At 46.3% G+C, this 9687-nt stretch overlaps 1 protein-coding gene across 1 annotated transcript; it reads right to left on the reverse strand.

Moving 5' to 3' along the window:
• Positions 1-3741: 3741 nt before the first annotated feature.
• LOC124670564 (CBL-interacting protein kinase 2) lies at positions 3742-6495 on the reverse strand (the record flags this gene model as incomplete). Its single annotated transcript, XM_047207046.1, is given in 2 exon segments — positions 3742-5592; positions 6426-6495. A coding segment is annotated over 1 exon segment (1353 nt). The 3' UTR covers positions 3742-3921.
• Positions 6496-9687: the final 3192 nt, after the last annotated feature.

Here is a 9687-nt window from a genome sequence, read left to right on the forward strand (position 1 = left end):
TGTGGGGTCTCCGTCCCACCGTGTGAGTTGATACTGTGGTACCCTCGGCTAAATAGACATCGGGTTCTGCCCAAACATGATGTTGTGCAACCCATCCCACTATATATAGCAGAGTAGTATCACTTCATTTGGGCCAGCCCACACTTTTTTCCTGTAGCTGCACCGTTGGATAATATGTTCATACTACGAAACGGAATAAAATCTTAATAGCATATAAAAAGTGTGGCACAACAGGAAGAAGGGGAAGCTAGAAGAAAAAGAAATGATAAAACAAAATAGAAAAGTAGGGGAATAATGAAACATAAACAAAAAAGAACAGTTTCACTAAGTTTCATCTTTTGGTAAGTTTCAGTCACCCAAGAAAAATATGAACACAGTTGAAAGAAAATTACGAGTTGTTTTAGCTACACTGTTTTGCTAACCGGTTACAGTTTTCTATAAAAAAAAATCAAGTTAGGTAAAATAAAGTGCAATTGAAACTATTTAAATTTCAATTCTCGTGCGATTGAGATATAAAAAAATCTCAAATGAGTAGGACTTAGATGGATTAAAAAACCAAAAGAAAACAAACAAAACATGTGAACATTGAAGCAAGCCACAACGTTGGGATAACTGCACCGGCTATTTAGCGGACGAGTATGCGACAACTCCGTGCACGTCGCTAGGAGCGACATATAAGAATAGCCGCCATTAAGCTGTTTACGGGTGGGTGGAATGGTAATCAACCGAAGATACTTAAAAGAAAGGATTTGCCAGCTGAGAACTAGCTTCATGCTCAGTCAAATCTTACACCATTTGGTTTACATCTTGATTTGTGCTAGTTATGAGGAGTGTGGCATTTTGTAGCTCGGGCTACATGTAGCCTTTTTATAAAAAAAAATAAAAAATGGTATTTTATAGTTTCAAAAAATTAGGAACAAATATTCTATAGATAACCAATGATGTACTCTACGACTGTGAAAAAGCATACAAAAGACTCAATATTTTGGGCTGTGCAAAATTCACAAATCCATGGATCTGAAAACGTGAACAGTGTAGATTTTGAAACCTCTAACATTTGCTAGAATTTGTCATTATTGTGTAGCCTCTAATATAACATATTTCATTCTGAAAATTTACACAGTGGTAGAGTACATCATTGCTACATTCAGATTTTTTTTTCAGATTTTTTGAAACTTCAAATGTTGAATTTGATTTTTGTAAAAAACAGGCTACATGTAGCTTGGGCTACACTTTAAGTTTTCCAAATCATGAGTTACAACTAAAATTTGATGACAACATCTAACTGAGAACGAAATTAGTTTTCAGTCGACTAAGAAATAATTACACCCTTAAAAGAAAGCAATCGGGTCCTGGGACAAGCTGCAGCTAAGCTAACAGCCGAAGTTTCTTATCAACACCTAGTGAGATTAGTGTGGGCTTTCAGCCCCATATCGGTCTACCTAGTACTAGCGTCAGCTACAGATGCTAAACAAAAAACTATACTAGCTTCCTCCACCGGTAAGACCCTGCTTGAACACATGGATTTAAAATTGTAGGAATAGAAAAAATACAGGTATTGAGATGCCGTGTATTCTGGATTTTTGTAGAAACAAAAACTACATGAAACAAAAAAGTCGTTCGGATATCACACCGAAAAAAACACAGGAATCTCACAAGGAAATGAAAACACATGATGTAAGATTTTCTCCAAAATTCCTATGAAATAGCCTATCCCTTATAAATTCTAAAAGAATCTTGTTTTCCTATTTCTCTGTTCCAGACAACACCATAGAAGTTTTTTCTACAGGAATCCTCGAAAATTCTTATGTTTTACCTTCTTTCCAAACATGCCCTAAACAAAACTGCTCCTGCTCTCTGGTCCAAGCATGAACGCAATCCGATAACTACCTTTCGCCCAATGACCACCATAGCTTGGAAGATCAAAACTCTCCCGTCACCTCGCAGTGGTCACAGCACAACCATGCCAACAAACCTGTCCTCCTCCTCCCCCCTGTCGCCGTGAGGTTTGCACCGCCACCACCCATGGCCATGGGTCACTCCTCATCTGGTCTTCCTGGCTGAAAGCAACTGAGAGACCTACCATTATTGCTGCCTTACAACAGAAGCTGCAAGTGCCTTCCGCAACCGTCGATGATGCACATTATCACCTTATCTCCCCAGCGGAGCCTTTGTCTGCATTTCCAACTTGTGCTAATCATCCAGCGAGCCAGCCCTCTATATTGCGTCAGTCTGGTTCAGTGGAGAATGTTCTGGAATTATTGCCGGGTTGGTTTGGGAGAGCCGCCGAGGTATCCTGCTCACCCAGGGCGAAAACAACAGGCGGATCATGGCGGAATGGTAGCAGGTTATGAAATATAATCAGGCAAAAGAGTCACTGATGCTACCACTGTACCAAAAATTGGCATCTTAGACATGTACTGCCTAGGCTTCCGGAAGTTTCTAGACCCACCAGTGCTTGTAACTATGAAGCAAGAGGTTGCCTGAAACTCTACTTCTCCTTCATAGCTAGAGGAACAAAAAAATCACTTGCCCTTTTCGAAACGAAATAAATACATAACTGCTCAGAACTTCAGGTAGCAGTTGATGCAGTAAGGTGGACAAATGTTGTACGAGTTGGAAAGCTTCCGAATTTTCCTCTTGTAACTATGCAACAAGGGGTTGTGTGAGACTCTATTTCTCCTTCATATCTAGAGGAACAAAAAAAAATCATTTTCCCTTTTATAAAGAAAAAAGAAGAATAACTTGCATAGTTGCTCAGAACCGTAGGTTCATCACGAGCACACCTACCGATCATTTCAATGATACAGTTAGGTAGACAAATTTTGGACTGTAACAGGAGTAAACAACTACAGTAATGCGCAAATCTTGGCCCAGGTGCTTCTGCACCGCAATCAGTACCCAGCCCATAGTTTGGATCTTGTTCAGCATCTTGCTACCTTTATATAGCTGTAAAATAGGGCTACTTCCCAGCGCCGCATGCTATATATGCAAGTGGCCAAATAGAACAACGCTCTGCATTACCTCTGGGACATAACGAGCTGTGTACAAAAACATATCTCTTTGGCTTTTACGAAAAGAGTGATTGCTACCCAACTGATAGGGTTTTAATATGATACCTTCAGTAGTTCATATCATCAGAAGGATGGGTATATTCATGATGCATGTCAAAGCAAAATAATACTGATATGCTGAAGAAGGATCCCTTCAATAGTTAAGATCAGAAGAAGGATGGGTCTAATAATGATGCAGGACTAAACTAAATAGTACTGACATGGTGAAGATTAATTCTTGAGCAGAAGATGATGTAGACAAGTTTTCCTGTATACATATGCACTGCCATTGGAAAAACTTTGAACTTATCTGTTCTAAAGACATCATGCTTTTCATTAAATCTTCATCAGGAGATGGTAATAAAGGTTTATACAGACCTTACAAGGGGAATGGAAACGATTAAACGAACAAAGATTGGTTGCTACCCACCCGAGAGGGTTTTAATATGATAGCCTCAGTAGTTCAGATCATCAGAAGGATGGGTATAATCATGATGCAGGTCAAAGCAAAATAGTACTGATATGCTGGGAAGTGTTTACCAAGAAGGATACGTTCAATAGTTAAGACCAGGAGAAGGATGTGTCTAATGATGATGCAGGACTATTCTTGAGCAGAAGATGATGGACAAGTTTTCCTGTACACATATGCACTGCCATTCGAAAACACTTCGAACTGAGACTTAGTATCTGTTCTGAAGACATCATGCTTTTCATTAAATCTTCATCAGAAGATGGTAATAAAGGTTTATACAGACATACAAGGGGAATGGAAACGATTAAACGAACAACAAACAGGGATAAGAATTACAGAACAAACGAACGCCTGGTAATTGCCTCAAGTTGCAAAATGTTGCACTTGTCACAGTTCTCAGCATGATTGCTGCTGCTGCCTGGGTTGCTCGCCTTGCCAAGCCCAGACTATGTCCTTCAGTGCAGGCCTCATGTCTTGGTTCAAGACCTTCTGGTACTCCAAGGTATCACCATTTGTTTTCTTTAACTCCACAAGATGAAAGTTAGGGGTAACCTCGAATATCTCAGCATCAATACCCATCACACCTTTCCTTCCTGGCCTGGAACCTTCCATCTTCAACATACCACCATCTTTCTTCGTGAGCTTTAGTCGCAAAGACTTTGCAATATTCTCAATCTTCGACACGATCATCGGAGCTGTGTTAGTGGATGTGAATTTGGACTCGCTCTTCTTTTCAGACTCCTCAAAAAGACCAGAGAGGTCGAGTCCAGTGGAAAGGGATATTATATCAAAGGCATTCAGATTGGTGGGATTTTTTGCTTCTTGCTGCTTGCACTCTGATGTTGAGTTGCTACTGCTCAATGAATCGGAAGCCGCGGTCAAGTCAACAGGAATGGCATCTCTTGCTTGCAAATTATATCTGAGCAGCTTCGCATCTAGACCCTTTCTGAACCAAGGATGTGTCATGATTTTTTCAATTGATACCCTTGTACTGGGGTTAGGATCAAGAATCCTTAGCAGAAGCCTTCGAATATCCGTAGAGAACCAACTCGGACATTTGAATTCTCCTTTCCCAATCTTCTTATACATAGTCATGAGATTCTTGTCTTGGAATGGGAGATACCCAGCCAAAAGCACAAAGAGAATCACCCCGCAAGACCATATGTCGGCCTTGGCGCCATCATAGCCTTTCCTATTGATGACCTCTGGAGCAACATAAGCAGGAGTGCCACAGGATGTGTGGAGTAACCCATCATGCCTCTTGCACTCAGAAATAGTGCTGAGCCCGAAATCTGAAATCTTGAGGTTGCTGTCCTCATCAAGAAGAAGGTTCTCTGGCTTCAGATCACGGTGGTATACACCCCTGCTGTGACAATAGTCAACCGCGCAGATGAGCTGCTGGAAGTACTTCCTCGCAGCATCTTCCTTGAGCCTTCCTCTCTGTACCTTGTTGAACAGCTCACCACCCTTCACGTGCTCCAGCACAAAGTATATCTTCGTTTTGGTGGCCATAACCTCATACATCTGCACGATGTTTGGGTGCTTCACCAGCTTCATCACAGAAATCTCTCTTTGGATCTGATCCGTGAGCCCACCTTTCAGAACCTTCTCCTTGTCGGTCACCTTGATGGCAACGCTCTGCGAGGTCTCGATGTTTCGGGCGTGGTAAACCTTGGCAAAGGTGCCTTGCCCGAGCATCTTCCCCATCTCGTACTTCTTCATCAGAATATTCCCCTTCTGGTCTGCCATGATTTACCCCTAGAGAGCAGCGAACCGGAACCTTCTTTCAAGGAGCCTGCTGCGGATGGTAGATGAATTCAACCGTCCCCTCCGAGATGGTAATCTAGGATGATGGCTGAGATGCCACGTCGAATCCCATTGTGCAGAAGCACATCGAGGAAGAGCTGCGTGTGTTGTTGGTGCTGTGAACCGGTGTCATCAAGGTCAATCAAAGCCGAAGCTGGGGCCGCTACCTTGCCGATGATTCCCTCGCAAGGTAGATCTCTAGCATGCAAACACATCTTTCTGCATTCCCTAAGATGTTTCCTCCTTATTGAAATCTTTGTGCTGCCAAACAAAAGTAGAACATAACGTCAGGCGTACGGTTACTTGGATTGGAAATAAATACAACGAAAACAGGAGTAGATGTTTATGCAGGAGGGTTTCTTTTCCAAGAAGATGACTAGAAACAGACAAGTTTCCACCTATGGTAGGATTATTACTGTGCTTTTGCAGTTGGAAGTCTGAAAATTAAGTTGTGACTCCCTAAAACGAATTGAGAAGGGGTGTGTAAGTAGATGCGGTCCTCCAATTTTGTAGAGCAGGTAGTTCATCTGCCTAGGTATACTGCCAACTTGGATCGGAAATAAATACAACATCTATTAGGTGTTTATGCAGAAGGATTTTTTAATTTTTTTTTCCACCTAAACATGAAGAGAAACAGGCTTGTGGTACTTGGATTTGTGGTATGGTACGAACAAAAATCTAAGTTATTTCTGTGGTGGAATTACAGTGATTTCCTAAGAGTCTGAAATCTGAAAACTAACTTGCGTGTTCCTAAACCGAATTAATAGGGCGGTGGGTCTAAGCAGATGCCGTCCTCGAATTTTCTAGAACGGCTAGTTCATCTTTTTCCTTGCACATGTAGTCATGTACACACTACCAACTAGTAGTAGAAGTAAAAAAGGGATTTCCTAAAAACAAACTGGTGCCAAGAGAATAAGAGATCCTCTTAAATTTCACATTACCATGGAACATTCATGGTACCACGGAGGTAAAACGGAACAAAACGTAAGAAACTGGATCTCCGTAAATCGACGAACCCGTAGAGAGCAACGCAGAGACCACACATCTACAGCGAACGAAAGAAAACAGAATGAAAGACAGGGCAGAGTCCGTACCAGATCCCGGCCGGCAGGTGGCGACGCAACGGAGAGCCCGCACCAGACGGCGCAAGATCCCCCTTCCACACAGAAGAACCAGAGAACCGATTCACGAGCGGGGATGGCGGCGATGAGACGACGCAAAGACGGATCGATCGATCTGCGCAACGGCTTGGACGGAGTTTCTGTTGTTGTTGTTTGGTGTGTGCGAGGGGCGGAGCGAGTGTTGTGTTTGAGCAGAGGCGAAAGGCTAGGCTTGAGAGGCGGCTCAGTTTTATACGCGGTCCCCGAGGCCAAGATGGGATCTGGCGAGATATTCCGTTGGGAAGACACCACACCCACCGCCGGTCAGTCGCGTTACTACCTACTGTGGAGCTCCTACGAATCTAGGCCGTCCCCTGGGCGGGCCCCACCAATAATTGTGCGGTAGGTCTGTAACTGGGAGCGGGCTGTCCACGACGCCGCCAGCCCAAGCCCACTTTACGCACTAATTGTACACCCACGGGCACGAACAGAATCCTAGAGGGCAGTCGCGGTCCGTCCGCTACCGCCGCCCCCGCGCCGAATCCTCTCCATGGCGACGGAGGCCATGGCCCACCGCGCCACGGCCGCGCTCCTCCTCATCCTGCTCGCCGCCGCCGCCGCCACGGAGTCAGAGGAGGTGGTTCAGGCGCCGGAGACCGCGAAAGCGGCGGAGGAGCTGGCCGGGATTCCGGGATGCTAGAGGCTCGAGGAGGTCGCGGACTCGCTCTCCGAGTCCGTCCGCGCGCCGGAGTCCGTGCTCTCTAGATCAGCGGAGCCGGATCCCCTGCCGCCGCGTCAGCCGTTCTCCACCAACGCCCCGGCGGAGGAGGAGGCAGCGGGAGCTCGGGACCGATTGGCCCCGCAGGGGGTGGCCGTCACGAAGCGCCGACCGGTCTGGTCCGAGCGGTTCAATTTCGTGGTGGCGATGCGGCTCGGGGACGGCGCGCACGCGGCGGCGCAGGCCGCGCTGCCTTACGACCGCTCATGCCCCAAAGAACTGCCGACCACCGCGGCCCCATCCCTCCGCTCCCGCCCCTCGAGCATCCAGCTGAGATCCCCTGTGTGCATCCTGCTGGTTTTTTCCTCGTGAGACGTTCTCGGGTTTAATTGGGCCGGCGGACGGCCGCTAAGGACAAGTGTATAATATGCCCATGAAGCCACAGCCCGTTCAACTTATACAGACAGAAAAGGGCACTTGGTGGGCCGCCGCTAGCCTGCCCAGTTACAGGCTGATTGTGCGGCCAGCGGCGGCCGGGACGCATGGACGGACGGAATCCATTTGGTGGTATTTCCCCTCCCTCCGCCCTCCTGTTTATTTTGCTGCTGCTTTGGCACCTACTAATCGAAATTTGTTTCTTCCCAAAAGTGAAAACGTACGTCTGCATCCATCGGAGCCACCACTAGAGTTTCGAGTTTTGACTGTTTCCCTCACATCTTTTTACACCAGATGCGTGCACCATTGTGGGGTTAGAATTGGAAAGGATGAGGAGGAAAAGAAAAAAGAACTAGGGAAAGGAGGCAATTAAAACTGTCATTTGTGGGGCAGTACAATTCGTAGCAGTAATTTCTGGATTAATTAACTGGGCCACCCTCCAATTATACGGTGCCACGCTCAATTTTGACTGTTTCCCCTGCTATGTGACCGTTGTGTCCGGCCGGTTAAAATTAGAAAGAAACAAGAAAAAACAGCGTTAATTTCTAGCCAAGCCGGAATATATAATGACGTCATGCAGTATTGGAATTACGTACGTTTACGAGGTTCGCCGAAGAAGCTCAGCGCCGCACGTGCGGTGCCGGCCAGAGAGATCGAAACGCGAATTGGTCTACCGGGGAACGGGAAGACGGCCATGTGCAAATCAGCTAGCGCTTTGCCGGTGCAGCGCATGGCCGAGGCCAATTAGCGGCAAGTGGAGAGAAGAAGCCAAAGCGGAATACGGCGGCTCATATGCCTCATGGCGAGCTGTAAAAGGTACTACCAACAATTAGGCACACACATGGTACGTACGTGATGTCACGGTCACGACTAATAGCTAGGAGCAGCAGCAAAGTAATGCGAAATCAGGCGTCCGATCTTCTTCTACAGTACGCTTTGTAAGAGCATCACTTAGTATTATCTTTAAACTCTCAAATCCTCAAAAATAACTGTTTTTTTTTTACAGTTTTGAGCGATAAAAACACGTAGACTAGAACCCCTAAACCCCTAAACAAATTCCCAGGTTCAACCCCTACTCCCCCTTCCAACCCGTAGAAGTGGGGGTTGGAGAGGCATTTTTGCCCCAACCCCTACTCCTCTCGTTTCCCTTCGCAAACGAACGCGGGAGGGATTTTTCAGCTCGACGACGTGCCCTCCCGCCGCCGCCCCCTCCCCTCCGGCCGCCGCGCCGCCTCCCTCCCCTCCGACCGCCCGCGCCCTCCCGCCGCCGCCTCCCACGTCTCTCGCGCCTCCGCCCCCCCCCCCCGGCCCTCCCACGCCCCGCCCGTTCCCGGCCCCGCCGCCTCCGCCCCTTCCCGGTCGCGCCGCCTCCTCCGCTGTCGCGTCGCCTCCGTGCCCCACCACCTCCCACGCCGCCTCCGCCCCTTCCCGCCTGGCCGCCTCCGCGTTTTACCACGACACAAGAGGCAGCCCCGCAAGGATATTGAGAGAGCTTTCGGTGTTTTGCAAGCAAGGTTTGCCATAGTTCGGGGTCCAGCTTGTTTTTGGGACAAAAAAAATCTTGGAGAACATCATGAAATGTTGTGTGATTCTACACAACATAATCCTCGAGGATGAGAGAGGGTTAAACCTGCCTTGTTTCTATGACAATGTTGGTACCCGTGTGCAATCGGAAAGAAACAGTTCTCGCGTACAAGCTTTTATTGAAGCACATCGTCAGATTAAGAATGAAAAGACTCATACCCAGCTCCGGGATGATCTAGTAGAGCACCACTGGCAGTTGGATGGGCGGCGCCAAGGCCAATGATCTACCTTTGTTTTACTTTTCTATGCCCTATTTTATTCGAAATATTATTGTTATTTGCAAAAAAACATTGTTGTAATAACTTGAATGATTTTATTATGTGCTTGAAAGTACTATTCGGTGTTGTAATAATAATTAGAATGATTATTGTTTCCTTCAAACTGTTATTGAGATGATGAAATTTGTGATATGTCATATAATATAAGGTTTGGGTTTGAGGGTTCTAGTCATTGCCCCAGTTTTTCAACCTCTAAAAGTGCCAAAAAAATGCCCATTCTCAACCCTTAAAATGGTTTGAG

Source organism: Lolium rigidum, chromosome 7 (assembly GCF_022539505.1).
Source record: "Lolium rigidum isolate FL_2022 chromosome 7, APGP_CSIRO_Lrig_0.1, whole genome shotgun sequence".
NCBI lineage: Eukaryota > Viridiplantae > Streptophyta > Magnoliopsida > Poales > Poaceae > Lolium > Lolium rigidum.